Source organism: Epargyreus clarus, unplaced genomic scaffold, assembly GCF_041222505.1.
Source record: "Epargyreus clarus isolate Ecla_fem2 unplaced genomic scaffold, WU_Ecla_fem_2.2 ptg000031l, whole genome shotgun sequence".
Taxonomy (NCBI): Eukaryota; Metazoa; Arthropoda; class Insecta; order Lepidoptera; family Hesperiidae; genus Epargyreus; species Epargyreus clarus.
In genome coordinates, this window is record NW_027332236.1 from 8564327 (window position 1) to 8583297 (window position 18971).

Sequence of the window (18971 nt, forward strand, 5' to 3'; positions counted from 1 at the left end):
ACAATATTTATTGCGAAGAACTGGTCAAATTTCGATCGTCGGTAGATAAAACGTTGGATAGATTAATTATTAATAACGAGCGTTAGCTTGAATAGTGGTTTTCTGCGCACAGAATAATTTACGAGGCGCTGTCGATTTGATGGCTCTGTTTATTTATACATCTGTGTCTATCTATCTCTTTCTTTCTCTATACATCTGAATTGAAAGGTATTATGTCTTCATATTATTGTTCAACTTGAGAACAGTACTAAAAACTAATCGCCCATTAGCTACTACTATTCCTTGAATTCCTGGTAGCTTTAGCGATTAGCATCTGTTTTCAATAATCAATCTTTCAATTGTTTGCGTATCAAAGACCGACATTTGCCGATTACATCAAAGTGTCAAATTTTATCTTTGTCAGGCAAAATTTACTAAGATTGAATAATAGCGAACATTACTAAACATTATTAATTTTTGATCCTTGATAGATAACATTGGATGGATTAATTATTAATACGGGGTGATTTTGTAAAAGCAACTCTTCACACACAATTGGTTAAAATCTAGGGTCCATACGCAATCGATATCCGCGATGTCTAGCATAATAGGCTACCCTTAGGGCTAAGAGGCCATTGAGGGTAAGGGCGTAGGGTGCGTTGGGTGATGAGTTAGCAAGCTAACAAGCTTTCACACTAGAGCTGTTACTATCCAAATTAAACCTGTAGGAAATATTATTTCCGAATTACGATAATGTCTTATTTTTGCTATATATTCTATTTATGTACAGGGTGATTATAAGGATTAAGGGTATTATAAGGATTAGCTAAAACTGCGAATAGGAACAGACCGATTTTGATGAAAATCAAAACTGCATTATAAACTATTTCCTAGTGCCCTAGTGGAGCTGTGAGTGTAGAAAATGTTTATTATTTGTTTTTTGAAAAGAAACACCATGTATTTATTACGCCATGGGATGGTGCCGCTTATAAAGATCAAAATTCTGAGAGACTATTATAAATGATACAATTATAAATACAGGATGTATTTTTCAATAAACAAACAGAATAACGTCTATCTAAAAGAATCGCCTTAATGTAAGTATGTATTGTCCGCGCCAAACTGCTAGTCCGCTCTGAAGTTGTTGCGAGCGGTGTAGTCATACAATTTGCTATGGCGACGCGACTCATTTCTATATTCAGAGCGGACTAGCAGTTTGGCGCGGACTATACATACTTGACTATCAGAAAACGTAGGGCTACTGCATTGTATACGTTTACCCAGTGTGTACTATATCTATGTACAGTAAATAGGCAATGTGTACATTTGAGGCCAACGAATAAACAGTAACGTGACGTCATGAAAGCCACATCACCACGTTAATAATTCCGCACCCCGGGGTGTGAACGATAGCCGAATTTATGCGTAATTTCGTATAAAAGTAGGTCAACTCTGATGAGTGTCATGAGTTGATCGTAGATAGGTTTGTTAATGCTATGTCCATCTGTTTTTAATAAAGATATTGCTTATAGATTAATGAGCGATAGTTTATGTTGACTATCGTTGGTGAGTCGATGATTGTTGCCGCCTGTCGTCGTCGTAGTGTCCGATGACCGACTACGGTTTGACCGTCGACCGACCGTCGTCAGCAGCACCTGACGACAGGTTACCACAGTCGAGGACAGTCGACAACCGTTGTCGAATGGCTGTGACAGTCAATAACAGTAGGCGATTGTCGTTAAGAGCAGGTGGCAACAAAAGCGATAATCGTCGACACGAACTGTCACTCGTGTATTACCCGTATTATTGTACCCTTTTAGGGTTCGTACACAAAACTGCGATGCGACGTCGCATCGCAAAAATCTGCGAGCTCCCTCGACGCATCGCAAGAACTTGCGAATTGATTCGCATCGCACAGTGGTTGTTGTTGTTGGTCACCCTGAGAGACGCTACGCCGTACGATATCGCATCGCAGCAATTCGCATCGCAATTTTCTGCGTTGCGAATTCGCATCGCGTCGCATCGCAGTTTTGTGTTCGAGCCCTTAAAGAGATATGCATAAAAATGTAGTTTGTGTTGATCGCATCAATATACTTCACACATCTCTGAAATGTATATAATATTGAAATAGCTAATTAGCATGAAGTCCAACTGATGATAAGTGGCTACTGCCGCCCATGGGTATTAGTCATACACCCCAGATAATATAAGAGTCTGAGCTGACAGCCACCGCTGTGTTGTTATCCCCAAGGACTAAGTTGAAACGCCTCTAATAAGTATGTCTTGCTTACCAAACCCTTCAACACCGAACACAGCAGCGCTGAAAAATACTGATAATCACAAATCACCTATTTATAGTTTGAAAATATATTTTTTTATTTCATTATACAGTCACACACATCTACCCACACAAGTAAAAATAAATACCTAAACAGAACACGGAACCTAGAATTATTGTTGTTATAATTATTTGATCGTGAATGCTAAAATATTGCAGACTAACGACAATCCTTCGGTCGTAAAGAAAATATACGGCATAATAAACCTCTTTATTGGTAAAGTTTGTCTACAGATAAATAGTTAAGATAAGTTGACTCACAGTAATATAGGAAGTCAGTCTACGGATGTAATGTAGCGCTCTTATCATTGTTTCGACTGAGTGAAAAAATAAGTTCGATTTTGATTAGGTATGATTACCACTTACCATCAGTACCCTTACCATGAGTTTTTACGTTTTGTCAAATATTACTGTTTTGATATTTGTTTACGTATTTGCCCATATAAATTCCAATCAGCGCACCTAGCGGGTTGTATCAGAACTATAGTATCAGTAACGTAACATTAAATGTCTAAATTGACAAAATGGCGCTTTGTTTTGTCTCTCTTTTTTGCGAACATGTGAGGCAGACAGAAATACTTGAGCACTTACTTATTGTTACGTTTACTCAGTCTACTGAAGCAAACGGAACAGAATAATGGATTGAGTAAACGTAACGTAAAATTGTGGAATGTTTTGAAAACTCGTGGTAAGGGTACTGGTGGACTGCATGCTTCTTTTCCTACTTCAATGTTATAATAAAAATCGCTTTATCTATGTCTGTCTTATAGAGAAAGTACCTACGATATGTCATGAAGGCATAACTGTGCAATCTATCATTTATTCGATCCTGTTTTTCAAAAGCATTGACCTTTTACCAGGGTAGCAGATAAATTTGTTACTTAAATCAGTAAAAAATAAATACATTAACTTAAAAATGTTTTTAAAGCAATCTTTTTATAGTTACGTCATTACATTTTTGTATTCTTCTCATAAACCTTTTCATTGGATAGGAATAACGTCACAAATCCTATGTAATATGAAGCGTTTACTTTTAATTTCATAAAATATATCTACATTTACCCAAAAAAGTCAGTTACACCGCCTTAAACAACTTAAAGTATCACTTACAAACAGGTTTAATAAAAAAAAAAAAAATATTTCTCTCGTAAAATTACCATTATCCTCATAACAAGGTAAAAATACAGGAAGGTATGAAAACAACCTTGTAGGCTTACCTTGAATGAAAGTAACACAAATATTTGGTTAAGTACAACCCAGCCCTGAGGGACATTTCACGGAATGAGAATTAATTCTTGAAACTTATTTTCGGGAAATTTTATGAAAGTAACAAGCCCTCTTGATCACTGCCGCCATCAGAACTTTGAGAACACGATTACGAATTTTCTGACACATTATTATGTTGTAGGAAATTTGTTTCTTTACATTTTCCGTTATTTAATAATGTAAATTTAATTGATTACGGTATTACTTTGACCATGATCAGACCATTCTAAAAGATTGGACTCCTTCTACCTACGACTAACACCCGTTAAGGATAATTCATCTATCCTTTTTTCTTTCTTTTTTTTTTCTCGAGGGGGAACCTTCAAAAGGTACCCGACGACGTGGGAGCGACGCCGGGTTATGTGGGATTTTTACCGCACTAAAACCCCCCCGGTGGCCGTCCTCAACGCTCGTTGGAGAACTCCGGGATCTTCAACGGAACACAACCGGAGCCCTCAAAGCGCGATGCCCAACGGGCTCTACCCTGGGGGAGCAGTTTTCGCTCCTCCCACACCTTGTACCTTGTTGTTTATGACGGTATGCGACCACACATACCGCCGTCCTTCCCGGGGTCGCTTGCTGGACGGTTCGAGCTCCCACTCTTGCCGTCTGCAACCCCGGAAGCCCCCTTTTAGTCGCCTCCTACGACAGGCAGGGGATATCTACTTATCGGAGATCGTAATTCAACAATTCTTGTAGGCAGAAATTTCCATTCGATCTTTAGTAAGCAAGAATTGGATAGATTAATTATTAACAATGGGCGTACATTGTTACCATTTTTGTCTTTTAGTCTTGAAAGCTCAGAAATATTAGCTTGGAAATCGAATCTAAACCATTATCTTAGGTATAAGATCAACTGAATCTATACATCTATAAAACATTACTACAATTTCCTACTTCTCATCCTTGAAAACTTCTTCATTACCTGAAAGAAATATGAGTTATTTGCCTTGCATTCGAACTCAGACTACTTACTATTGGATCGAAATACAACTGAATAGTCACTACCTTTAAATCTGCGACCATTTTCATTATTTTCAAATTATCTCTATTTCAGCACATCATTTCAGCACCTTTCCAAATCATTCAAAGTAGATTACTAAAATCTTAACATTGATTAAGAATATTTTTCCCTTAAAGCCTGACACTAATGAGATTAGCGTCGAGCGTAGATAATAATTAACAATTAATTAAATTAGGCAGACAGTGTCGGCCTAATTACTGATTTCGAATGAAGCCCCTTTGAGCTAAAATTACTTTGAGCTTAAACTTTGTCACATTTTTATGTAATTTCTTACCTAAGTCTAGTTCTTACTAAAGGCTACATCCTTGTCTCAATCTAAGGTCTAAGATTACAGTGGACTGCTTCTTAGGCTGTTCTGTATTAAAGAATGGGTTGAAACTCAGTCTCTCAATTAAAGGTCCGAGATGTAATAGTAAGCAAACCTCTGATTTTTCAAAATCAAAAAATCAATCAAAAATTATATGTGTATTCGAAATTATGCGTTACATTGCTCTCGGGTAAGACTCCACCTGACTTGGAGTCTGATGGAAATAATCACATACAATAATGTGGGTTGCATTAAAATATACTTATCTAGCCGGGGATTGAACCCGAAACCCTCTACGCGAAACCTTATAAAATCATACCAATATGGCGACCATCTACCAAATTTAATTCCTTTTTTTATATTATAGGAGTAGCAGACGAGCTTGCAGTCCATCTGATGGTAAGTGGCTACTGCCACCCATGGACATCTGTAATCAACTCCAGACAGAATCAGATCTGAGGACTAAGCCGGACCGCCTCGGAAAAGTCTGTCTCCCTTACCACACCCTTCAAACCGGAACACAGCAGCGCCTAACACTGCTGTTATTAGGCAGAAATAGGTGTGGCGGTGATGCCACCGGAGTCGAACCACAAAGGGTTCTACCACCTTTGACCTTCCTTTGCTGTACTTATATTCTTTTTCCATTGTTCCAGCTGCACTCGGAATATCGCAGCACTTACAGATGGCACGAGTACAAAGAGCAGCAACAGCAAGGGGTGGTGAAGCAACCCGCTCCCACCCCGCCCACCGCGCTGCCCATTCCCAGGGGTGAGTATATGTAGAAATAAAGATTAAAGTTAAGGTGGCAGAACGAACCATAGTATGATTGGTTAACGCGAACACTTCACTCGTCTGTCCTCCTCGGTAAATTTGGGACTAGGTATGCCTGTTCCTAGTATTTAAAAATACATGATCCAGAAACCTATTCCTCCTAGTCCCATAAAATCTCGACACGCGTACAATCTGGTCTTGGACTAGGTACTTATTCTTGGACTAGGCTTGGTCTTAATATGTATTAAAACTTGGACTAGGTCGGACCTAGTCCGGTAAAATACCTAGTCCCTGAACCTGTTCCAGTATAAACGCCTCACCTCTACTTTTAACAGCAGTGTTAAAAGTCAACCTGTTCGAAGGGTGTGGTAGAATATAACACGGATAATCATAACTCAGTTTTCAGGGGCAACAATGCGAATGTAGCTATTTCTATCGTGAAGCAGATCTTACGTTTCAGTGAAAGGATGCCGATTGACTTACATATGCGGCGGCAATCTTAGTTCTCAGGAAAGGCAGATCTATCAACGGCTTTAGACAGAAACCCTATTTAGCTTGGAGTTTTTTGCAGTCTATATGCAACAATGACCAATTATCATGAGGTGGAATGTAATATTAGTTATAAAAGGAAACAAATAAATCCTTACTCTTCTTGCCTCTTAATAAACTAAAGACGAAACTTTTTAGTAATATCATCAAAATATGATTTTATCCAAACCATAAAGAGAAATCAGTCAGAGAAATCAGAAGTTAAGATTCTTAAAATTCCAACTTATACTGAACGTTGTATATGTAAAGCCACTTATAAGACCTTCATTATTCCGATTCCAATTTGTATCCTAATTAATAAGTAATAAAAGATGACATAACTGGGAATCGCTGATTGCCTCCAAACTTATTCTTAATTTCCCTTCCGGCGCCATTAGCGAACTTCTGAACATTATCTAAGTAGGACGCTACTTACTCATTCCACTCCGGGATTAAATTACAAGTTAGGGGTTTGTTCTTTTAAAAAACATCTACAGATAATTATTTTGGGATTTCAATACCAGTCAAATTAGTAATTACGCTCGGGATCTCTTCATCATTTTGTTTAATATTAGTTTCTAATTCATCTACAAAGAATTAAAAAAAACCCAGATTTCTAATAAGGCATTTTCATAATATAAACTCTCTGAAAAACCGGGATATTTACAAAGGACAAATAATAAAAAAGGATCGACCCGAAGGAATTTAAAGAATTCAAGATAAGATAGATAAAGATTCAAGAATAAATTGCTCACTTAATTGAAATGTAAGTTAGGATTTGGTGAACTAAGAAAACAATACCCACTTCTTTGGCTAACTTTATAAACTTCGCAATTCTATGGAACCAATGAATGATAAACCAGACAAACCAGTAAAACAATAAACAAGAGAATAATAAAAAAGCAAGAAATGTCCATCCAATTTGGGTCATGAAATAAATTCACTTTCTCTCCCCAGGGCCCATGGAGCCGGCGATGCCTCGTCGCAAGAAGTACCCCGGCGTGGCGTACAAGACGAACGAGCTGTTCGACCCGGCACCGGCTGACGACATCCGCCCGCAGCAGACCTCGGCCTTCGACCGCGCCCGGGTGAGGCACAGCACGTGACAAGTTCACAAAGACCCTTCGATTCCACTGTAGTCTCACCTGGCTGCAAGATATTTTTATATTCCATGCTAAATATAACTGCTGACGACATCCGTCCGCAGCAAATCTCAGCCTTCGACCGCGCCCGGGTGAGGCACAACACGTGACAAGTTCACAAAGATCCTTCGATTCCACTGTAGTCTCACCTGGCTGCAAGATATTTTTATGTTCCACGCTAAATATAACTGCTGACGACATCCGCCCGCAGCAAACCTCGGCTTCGACCGCGCCCGGGTGAGGCACAACACGTGACAAATTCACAGAGGCCCTTCGATTCCATTGCAGTTTCATCTGGCTGGAAGATATTTTATGTCCTATTTCTAAATACAGCTACTGACGTTATCCGTGCGCAGCAGACCTCGGCCTTCGACCGGCGCCCGGGTAAGGCACAACACGTGACAAGTTCACAAAAGTCCTTCGATTCTACTGTAGTCTCATCTGGCTGCAAGATATTTTTATGTCCCATTGCTAAATACAACCGCTGACGTCATCCGCCCGCAGCAAACCTCGGCCTTCGACCGCGCCCGGGTGAGGCACAACATGTGACAAGTTCACAAAGACCCTTCGATTCTACAGCAGTTTAGCTGGCTAAATCTGGCTGCAAGCCTTTTATATATCCTACTGCGAAATACAATTATCTCTCTAAAATTCTCAAAGGGGGTACCTACACTTAATGGCAACAATTTTTATTTCCTACTCTACCTTCGATCGCGCTCGGGTGAGGCACAGCAACTGACAAGTTCACAAATGTCTTCGTGATCCAGTAGTGTTGGTATTACCGTCACCACTGCCTGAAACCTATTATTAACGCGCAAAGGGTTCCGGGTACGATCCAAGGCCAGACAGATATATGAATGATAAATTTAGATTCAAGATCTGGGTATTTATGCATTCCTATTTGTTTGTGTCCATGTCACCTACACAGGAAATCCTAGTGTGGGACTGTAAGGGTAGAAAGCTACTAATATGGAACATAGATCTGTATTATGAAATGTTCCATATTAATCTGTAAATCGGTCACGAATGTATCATATTCTTCTATTATCCAGATGTATCTGAAATTTCATTAACAACCTACATCAATGCATCTAGAATATCCTTAATAACGCAGCAATTTCTGGAATCACTAAACGGGAATATCCTTAGAATGAAAAACAATATCATCTACGTAGGATGTCAAACTTCAGCATTTTGGGTCACACTTAAGCAAAATTGCTCCTGACGTGAAATTCTCCAAGCGAAACATTAGATCCGACGGTTATTCAATTGTGCGGATCTTTTACGTAGATTGCGGATCTTAAGCAAGATTAGTTATAGCAATTTGCTGGCTTTGGATCTAAAATATTTAATCGTAGTCACAATAATAAAAATCTTGTTTCATGACAACGTAATAGAAATTTAAAACGAATGCTAACTAAAGATAAACTGAAATTATAAGATTAAAATTACAATGTAAATAATAATAAAGTTATACTTATAAAATAAATACGTTTTCTAAAACTCCTTGTGTATCGTCATGTGACATTTTAATGCCCAAAAGGCCAGCCTTTCTTTGCATAGCAAGTATCCTGATGTAACATTTTAATGCCCGAAAGGCCAGCGTTTCTTTGCATAGCGAAGCAATTTTTTGGGTGCAAAGCTGCCAGTCATCCAATGCGAGGATAAGCCTGTGGGACATGTCTTTCATAAAAAGTCATATCAGCCGATCAGGGACCCAATATCTCTATAGCAAGCGCAACAATTTCATAGTATTTTAATGGAAGAGTATTTGCGACTCTTCAGAAACTGAGCACGGTCGGCTGCAGCCCCAACTCTACTGTAAATATCCTTTATATAACTATACTAGCTGACCCGGCAAAATTTGTACCGCCTCAAAATCTATTCATCAAATATATTTCATATACAATATAGCCTATGTTACTCGTGGATAATGTAGCTTTCGAATGGTGAAAGAATTTCTAAAATCGGACCAGTAGTTTTTGAGCCTATTCATTACAATCAAACAAACAAACAAAGTTTTCCTCTTTATAATATTAGTATAGATAGGTTAAGGACAGTGTGTCCAGACATGTTACATCCCACATCAGGGCACGACCTAATTTCTCGGCACAAAAGATTAAGGCCCACGACTTAATTTCAAATGTACGGTTCTTCCAAGAATAGATACTCTCAAATAAATAATTACAACTTGGTTTTCCATGCCCTTAACACACTCGGTAATTTCTGAAAATATTATTATTTCTTAAGTATTTTGACATTTCTGAAATTCATGCATGAACGTCATCACTTGGAGCTTAAAAACCTCGCAAAGTTTCAAAGTCTTGAGAGATCTTCAGAGTCGACGTTTCGGAGATGCCTTTAATATTTCAAAGCTTTCATAAGCACTTTACTAAGTAGGACGTTGCTAAGTAAGACGTAACACCTGAATTTTATGAATTTTAAACTAAATAAATAATTAAATGTCTATGTGAAAATTTACTAAGGTCATTAACCGCTTATCGTTGTAAATCCATTTTTGTCCCACCGCTGGGCATAGATGTGCTCTCAATTTGAGACCTTTCACACATTAAGAGGTCATAGTCGAATTTCACCGCGCTGACCAATGGATTGGTAGACTTCACATACCTTTGATAACATCAAAAAAACTAAAAAATAAACTTAAATTTTGGTTCAAGTAAAAATACGGAGCTTCTAACCTCGGATTTCGATTAATAGACCGAGGCTCAATCAGTAAATTATCGCTACTTACTTATAAACCAACCACTTAAAACAATAAGATATTGCAATTAAATATTAAAGAGTATTAGCTTTTTATGACGTTTACCAAAAAGTGGTTATAACAACCACTTTTTGATTAAGCGAAAATCAAATTGCAAATCAGTTTTACCGCAAAAAACTAAAACAACGTTTTGGACATTCCAAAAAACGGATTAATCATACTAAGTATAATACTGTTAACATTTTAAAGTTAATCTTGCGAAAGACTTACAAGATCGGCCTACAGTTTCTAAGTTAGTCGACACTCCATCAGACCTTGGTAACTGACCTTATAAAAAACAATGACGATCTATTTTCATGGTGACTCTGATTGAGTAAACGATGGTTCAGTACCCTTATTATAAGATTTTACGTTTTTACAAAAATGAATGTTTTTGTATTTGCTTACGTATTTGCTCATACATTTCCAATCAGCGCGCCTAGCGGACTGTATCAGAACTGATTGGAAATATATGGGAAATACGTAAACAAATACAAAAACAGTAATTTTTGTAAAAACGTAAATCTCATAGTAAGGGTACAGATAACTAAAATCTTTTAGTTTACTTAGTACCGGAATTTTCTTTGTATCGCAGAGGTTCTCAAACTTTTTGACTACTGACTGCTTTTAGAATAAAATATTTTTTAGCATCCCAAAATTGCCAATTTGCGCTCTTTATAAATGGGACCATGAAAAAAAGACATATCATGGAATAAAAAAAGATATATAAAATATATATAAACAGTCATCTGTCGCTATAATAAGACGGCAAAAAAGGTCCGTTGTGATATCAAACATCGTCCCAAAAACAACGCTTCCAATTTTTCACTGCTCTATAACTTCCAGTGCCCAAGAGAGGGTTTATGCCACTTTGAGAATCACTGATCTAAAGCATTATCGACAGTGACAAGTGAAATTTTATCATGATATTGAAATCAGACCCTTCTCTATTAAACTTGCTTGAGAGGATATAGTTTTTGCTGGAGGCGAAGTTAAATTGCAATCTCCTTTAGTTTGCTTAAGGTCTTATAACTTCGAGGTTGCAAAACCGTTGGCATTACAGAGAACTTGATTTAAATTGAATCATTTTTAGGGTTCCGTACCCAAAGAGTAGAAACGGAACCTTATACTATTTTTTCTCCGCTGTATGTCTGACCGTCTATCAAAGATTTCTTGAAACCTAATACATAGACACTTAAAATTTTTACAGAGTATAACAATAGCCGTTATAACAAAGAATTCTAAAAATAATAATAATCTAAAAGCAATAATTGGGGATCGCTATGCAAGAAACCACTATGTTACGGTGTTGTCGCTTTAACTATTTAATTGTAAGACAATTCAAGTTTAAGAGACAATACTAATCTTAACAATGCATTTACTTCTATAGCTACTATGATAACACATACTAAAAATAAAATATACATAAAACTTTGGCATGGAACCCTCCATGTACTAGTTTGACTCGCACTTAACCAATTATTCAATAATACAAAATTAAAATAAAGATTGTATTTTTTTTATTCATATATATAGAAGGTGGTAGAACCCTTTGTGGTTCGACTCCGGCGGCACCACCGCCACACCTATTTCTACCTAATAACAGCAGTGTTAGGCGCTGCTGTGTTCCGGTTTGACGGGTGTGGTAAGGGAAACAGACTTTTCCGAGGCATTCCAGCTTAGTCCTCAGAGGTAGCGGCGCATCTGTGGCCTACCTCAGGTAGGAATATCTAATCCTGGGGTTGATTACAAATGTTCATGGGCGGCAGTAGCCACTTACCATCAGGTGGACTGCATGCTCGTCTGCTACTCTTATATTATAAAAAAAAATCCCTTACTACATTGTTTTGCTTCTTACATCATGCGTAAGTTAGAACCAAATTTATTGAATTTCAATAAGCCATAATGAGTAGCTTCAGCGTTCATTAGTCGGGCTAATTATCATTCTCCTATGTTCCACTCCCAATTAATTTGGGGTCAACGTAATATGATCACGCTCATGTGTCAGTATCCAGAGTTAATTTATATTCAGGCATGTTTAGCGCTGTTACTATGATAAAAATGTTACTATTGACTTTACATCTTAATCCAAAGGAATAGTAATAAGCAAGCGACCTTTTTTTGTGGACGGGAGGGAATCCTTCCAGTTATGTAGGAATTTTACACACTAATGCCCCTTATTGGTCGTTCTAAACGCTATGTGTCTCCGTGATATCCGATTAAACGCAAACAGAGTACTCGGAATTCTAAACACTGTGCCCCCGTTGGGCCCTTCTCAAAGAGAGCTTGCGATCATCCCGCAGGTTTCATAGGTATGCGACCACACCCACCACGCTCTTTTCTAGGATCACTGACTCGTCGGTTCCATCTCCTGCTCTTACCTCCTTAAGTCCCCTTAGTCACCTCTTATGACAGGCAGAAGATATCGTAATTCTATCTTGATCCCGAGATTACAATAACAAAGATTAGTAGCAATAAGTTGCAACTGTGACATCCTCCAATCGTATTAAAGGACTTAAATCCTATTTGGGATTAATTACAGATTACCATCTGGAGAACTGCACATTAATTTGCTACTTAAAAACAGTTATTTTATGACCGGCTTCTTAGAAAAGCCGAAGTCGATAAAATAAAAATAAAAAATGTGGCGAAGATTCATAAACACTTTTCATAATGTTCTGATAGCATATTCATCTAATAGTTTGATGCACGAAAAGAAAGTGAAGAATCGAATATGACAATAATGGTGTGGGGAAATACGATAATAATGGTGTTAGCTATAACTTTAGAAATACTTACAAGGAATAAAAATACAAAATCGTGATTCTTACAATTACAAAAGTCGATATTCTGATCCAAATTAATGTGACCTTCATGCACTTGGCATTGTGGCGTATTATTGCAATGTAATTGATTGTAAATGACCTTTATTTGTGTTATAGAGTGCTCAAAGGAACGATGCAGACCGCGCCGGCCGACGCAGCAAATCTGAGGGCCCTCGTCAGCCGCGCTGGACTGATACTGTGGAGCCTAAGGTAATCTCTCTACCCTTGAGTTTTTATTAGCATTTTTTAATGCCTACTGCATTGATATGCCTGTGGCGGACAAGGACTTCACTTGAAAAGAAAAGTTCAGGATAACATGTCACAATTTCCATTCGTTGCATATGGCAGAGCCAATAAGACAAATGTGTCAACAGTCCAAAAAGGCTTCGAAATGCTTAAAGATCATTGCGATATAACAACCAGGACTAGCTACTAATATAAAGATCTTTTTAAGAAATAAACAATTTTAATTGTTTCTAAGCATCGTAGTTACTTACTATGGTTTAAATTCGTTTAATTTTTTTGAGACTTTCAAAAAATTAACCGACCAATTTTTATTTCTACTGATAATATGTCTGTATTATCTATAGTACTTATATTTCTATTTAGTTTTTAAGTCATCGCAAACATTTGTCGATTAAAATGGCCACACATATTATCTATAGTAAATTGGCCTGCATACCACAAAGTGTACTTTCTTGCTTTGTAAATGACCTTCTCATTGTTACCCAGGCAACAACCGCCTTGGGGGAAGTCCTGGCTGTGAAGGAGCCAGAGGTGGTGAGCACGGAGTACCGCAACCAGTTCGCCTGGCCTAAAGACAGCACCGACTCCGCCCCCCGGAAAAGCATCTCCATGGGTGCACTGAAGAAGGCTGCGGTGGCCGAAGGTTTGTGACGGGACACTCGAAAATTTAAACATAGATTATAGGGGTAGCTTCAAGAAAAGCCTAAAAATACAGACGAAATCTTAGTGATTGTTTTTAGCACTGCCTATCTTATTAAATCTGAAAGTTATGGTAGGTTATGTTATAAAAGAAATTTAAAATGTTAATATTAATTTAATTTGTTTTCGGTATCGTTTATCAGAATATGAAGCTCTCCCGATATAGATAAAGCTTTGGATTAGTTTGATTCAAAAAGTTAGATAAAACTACCTTTTCTTCCTTCTACACTTCATCATTACGTAAATTTAGTTATAACGTGATAAACTCCTGATAGCACTCATCTGGTAGGTCATCCAATGACGACAGTGACCGCTATAACACAAACCCGTTTGAATCTGATGTTAATCCAAAATCCAAAGCGTCGTAAACTATTTCTTACAATTAAAGAGAAATTATCTCTCTTGTTCATCTCATCTGCAAAAGGTCCCAATGCTCCAATTGTAATCTCAAGTAGGCTCGTGATTTCATACATTTGAATACACTCCACAAAGTTCTCCACAAACTTTTACTCATACATAAAACATTCGACACAAGCAATTCGTAGACGTGATTCGCATTTGCGGTTTACATTTAGGTAAATGTGTTTTTGGAACGAGAGAAACCTCTGAATGTACAATTATATCCTTTGTAAACCTATCTAAAAGGAGATCTCGTGCGTAAAGGTGGACAAACACGCACGTAATTACAAGTAAAAACAATCTGATAATACTTTTGGTCAAAATGTGTCTTATATACATAACGGTTTAAGGGTTAAAGGGGTCGCCCCCCTACCACTCTTTTTTGTATAGGCCAAAAAAATGTTCTTTAAACCTTTTTTTTTATCGACAAATTTCTGAAAGTAAGTAAGAAAAAATTAAGTAGGAGGACCTTTTTTTCGGTAATATATTACGAATCCAAACTATATAATATAACCTACTCTTAACAAAGCTGTTGCTAGGCCCATGGAAGAAGCCCACATGGTTAGGTATACTGCTGTGAAAAATATTAACGTAATCGAAATACTTATTATTGCTTTTCATAAAATAGATTCATATTAATCAAACTGAATTGTTGTTGTAAATGGCTGTCATGTCAATATTACCAATATTTTCTGCTCAAAAAAAAACAAAAAAAAATCTAAGTTATCTCTTGTAACTCTAAACGAAGGGATACAATATCTCTGGACGAAATTAATAGTGTCTCAAGATTTCGCGTGTTTGTAAACAAAAAGGATTAACATTTGAATTAACTTGATCACAAGTTTCATTTGCCAATTCGAATTAATTTGCATACAATTGAATCGCTCGAAACTTAATCAACATTTCCCATTTCCATCAAATACGTCATGTATATGTATCTACTAGTAATTGTTCTCGCATTCGAATTTGGAATCAAATGTTTAAATTTAATTACGAATAATGAATCTATTTAAAAAGTTATCGATAGTTTAAAAATGGGTCATGTTTAATAGTACACACACACAGCACATGTATGGAGTTTCTTGCGCCGCTTCTTCTCCATAGCGTAACACCTTCCGAAGCGGTGGTAGTTTGTTGACTTTCAAAAAGTATTCTATATGAATAAATGAGATTTGAATTTGAATTAAGTTTATGTCGGACCCCGTGCTCGTGATATGAAATTTAGAACAGTTTCAAGATGCTAAAATAATTAGAAAAGTACAACTAATCTAAATGCTAACCAATACCGACTAAATTGCGAATTTCATTAAAATGGATTGAATATTTCCAAACACCTTTTATACTTCTATTTCTTATGATTATTTATAGATAGCTCTGTATATAGATCTGTAGATTTTTTGTGTAATTTGTCGTTTAACATGAATTCCCATAATTTAATCCTTTTAGGCAAAACCATCCGTGGTAGAATAATACGGGCTGTATTTTTTAAATAAACCCGTTAAAAAAATTCGATGATGATGTTTTTTTTTAATAGACTTAATAACTCCTTTCTGAGTTTTCGCTACTTATTTACTTATACTTTAGCATTTGGCCATGACGGTTCACTAGGCAAATTCACCCTGAATATTTTATTTACACATCCATTTGCCATTTGCAGTTGTCAACTAATTTCCATTCTGTTGTATCTGTCCTGATCAACAATTCCATTAACTGTGCCATTCGTATTTGTATATTAACAAGGAGAATGCAAAATTCCTTCAGCTAAGTGAGTTTCTAAGTAACTTGGATTAATCGTTTCTTTGAACGTGTGCAAATTGCTGCAGAATTAAATGGAATTGCTATTGAGTATTCTTGTTGAAGGTTGAAGTTTAGTAGACTAAGTATATAAAACATATATATTTTATAACGGACTTCTATGTCACTACAAAAAAAAATAAAACATAATTTAAATAAAACATAATTTTAGTCAATAACATACATAGTCCTGAAGTTAATAAGTATACTGAAAATCTTATACCAAATTGAATTACATGTAAAAAAACTGTAGCCTCAAATGTGACACCTAACGGCGAAAATTAGCAAATATTGCTATATTTTTTTATTTTTTAAATACTTAAAAGTTAATAAATAAGTTAATTAATTTGTATACATTTCAAATTAGGTTAATATTGTAAATAATTAAATATAAATGAAATATACCTATGTAGATGAATATATATAAATTATTTAAGGTCAAATAATAAATTTCCAGGTTCAGTGGAAGCGGAGCCACTGATGAACCACGTGGACGGTGACCACGACGATGGTCAGAAACGGTACATCGAGGACTACCTGTGGAACGGACAAAAACCGGGCGTCCAGAGGTAAGTGTAACATGGACATACTAGTGTTTCCATATACAGGTTGATCTTTTTCTTCACATTTATGTAAACTTATTTTTTTGCAAAATATTTTACACTTAAATGTAATTGTAATATAATTATGTTTTTTATCAAATTTACATATTATTTTTACTTACGAAAACGTTGCCTGAAAGATCTAAATAAATTAAATAAAATCCTGAATGCAAATAATATGTTTACAAAACGTGAAATTAAGATCAATCCAATGATAACAGAATCTGTTTACAAAATATTATTTATCTATGTATCAAATATACTAATACGTCAATGCTTTTGTAAATAGTTTCTGACTAAAGATTAGCTTTAGCTTAACACGTCATTTAAGCTTTTCATAATCTTGTCTCTTAGTCAACAACGTTATAGATTGTTTCAAATTCGTATTTTAACATTATTTTCGCATGCTCTCATTTGACTCTTATTCAAATTATCTAATACATAAAACGGGAACAGTCTATAATAAAATTAAATGAACACGATGTTTTGTCATCAAAAACGCTTTGCTTCTGCTAAAGCGCTTATTCGCAAGCCTTCATAAAAATTACCATCAAATGGGTTAATAGCACCGTGTTCCACAAGACACCTTCACAGTTCACACAACACTTACACAAACAATATTATTTTGAAAAATCCGTGAGAATCCGGACTATACATAACTATATTTTTCTTCAAAAAACAATAAACAAATTTGAACACACTGTATAAAACATTTTTATTTACATGTTATATAAATATTTAGAAAATACATATTTTCTTTCTTAATATTTTTGTAAAACTAGATAAATAACTTTTGTAAAAAATATTTTTTGAAAACGAATTTTTCAGGTGAAGATAACTCAATGATATCCCGTTTTGGGTTCACTGCTATGCTTCTGATATTTCTATGTCTAGTTTTGTGTAAAACGCGAAGGAAACTTTTACATAGACGATCTGTCTAAAATTCCTATATACTTTACAATTTACATAAATTAAACTTGATCAATATAGAAATTTATGGATTCTCAAAAGATGTTGCAACGATATTTTTGCCGTTCCGTTAAAATCCTACTTTTGCCTCGCTTACATATTATGAGGCCATCTTAGTCTTCAGGAGTGGCAACCCATCTGTAATCAGCTTCAGGTAGAACACCAATTCTATATGAAGTTGGTTACAGATGTAACGGCAGTAGCCACTTATCATTAAGTGGACTAATGTGGCATACTATTTGCTTCTTCTATTTCGTAAAAAAAAAACTAACAAATAAACAAAAAATGCCCAAAAACTCAAACACCATTTCCATATACAGAATCCGTAGAGCTATACTTCGATCTCATAAGCTCATTGTATTTTCGATTTAACCATCGAATAATTTAAAGGTGAACTTAAAACAAAAGGCTAATTATTACAATTTAACATAATTGTTAACGTAGTACTTATGTACTTATGCACATCGATTTGAAAAAGGTATGAAAAAGTCTGATAAAAAATACATAGACCGTTTAGTATAGGGTTTCTCAAAGTAGCGGCGAAGGGGTACGCCCTTGGGGTACGTCAATTAATAGTACGGATCAAGTGACAAATTTTGCTCAATAGTGGTTTTTATTTAGCAAAATAAAGCAAATAAATTTTCTTCGTAGAATAGTCTGTTTGGGATGAGTAACATCAATCGATAACGTTAATATTACACTCTCTATATATATAAAAGGAGTTCAAGTTATAAGTTTGAGAAGCCTTGGTTTAGTATACTTAAAAAAACTAACAAAGTTTCAACGTGATCAAAACCCATTGGAAACGAAGTCTTACTTCGTTAGTTACATAGTTCTAAATGGCGTCTTCTGAAGTCTCGTCACAATTTAATCAGTTCTTACAACGCCGATGAAATTTTTACAAATTCGTTTCTGGCACGCGATAAAGTTCTGCTACGTTGAACAAAGGAAGACTAAACAAAGACAGGGTAATAAACGGTTGCCAGATGCCCCGATTTTGGCGGGACATTCTAATTTTTAACACAATAAATGAGTCCTAATTTTCGAGGATTTGACCCAAAATTAAATATAGGAAAACTCAGGCGCAATTTTCGAGATTTTTTTAATGTCTGTTTTTAATAGTTAATTGATTTTTGAATACTAAAGATGGAAATTTGATAATTTCTAGTAGAGACAAATTGTCAAATTTTGATCTTTAGTAGGCAAATAATTGAAAAGATTAATTATTAATAATATGCATGAATCTTCAGTTACTGTTTATAAAGTTACGTAACTTCGTTAAACAGTAACACTGCTCGTATTAACTTATCACTAAATATTT

The 18971-nt window shown here is 35.9% G+C and overlaps 1 protein-coding gene across 6 annotated transcripts in view; it reads left to right on the forward strand.

The window, feature by feature from the left end:
* LOC140754677 (uncharacterized) overlaps positions 1-18971 on the forward strand; it is a 126909-nt gene that overhangs the window by 90124 nt on the left and 17814 nt on the right. For all 6 annotated transcript variants that reach the window (XM_073089711.1, XM_073089717.1, XM_073089713.1 and 3 more), the window contains 5 exons: positions 5568-5682; positions 7171-7301; positions 13059-13151; positions 13674-13830; positions 16537-16648. In XM_073089711.1, coding sequence (XP_072945812.1) covers positions 5568-5682; positions 7171-7301; positions 13059-13151; positions 13674-13830; positions 16537-16648 — 608 coding nt within the window. The remainder of the gene's footprint in view (positions 1-5567; positions 5683-7170; positions 7302-13058; positions 13152-13673; positions 13831-16536; positions 16649-18971) is intronic.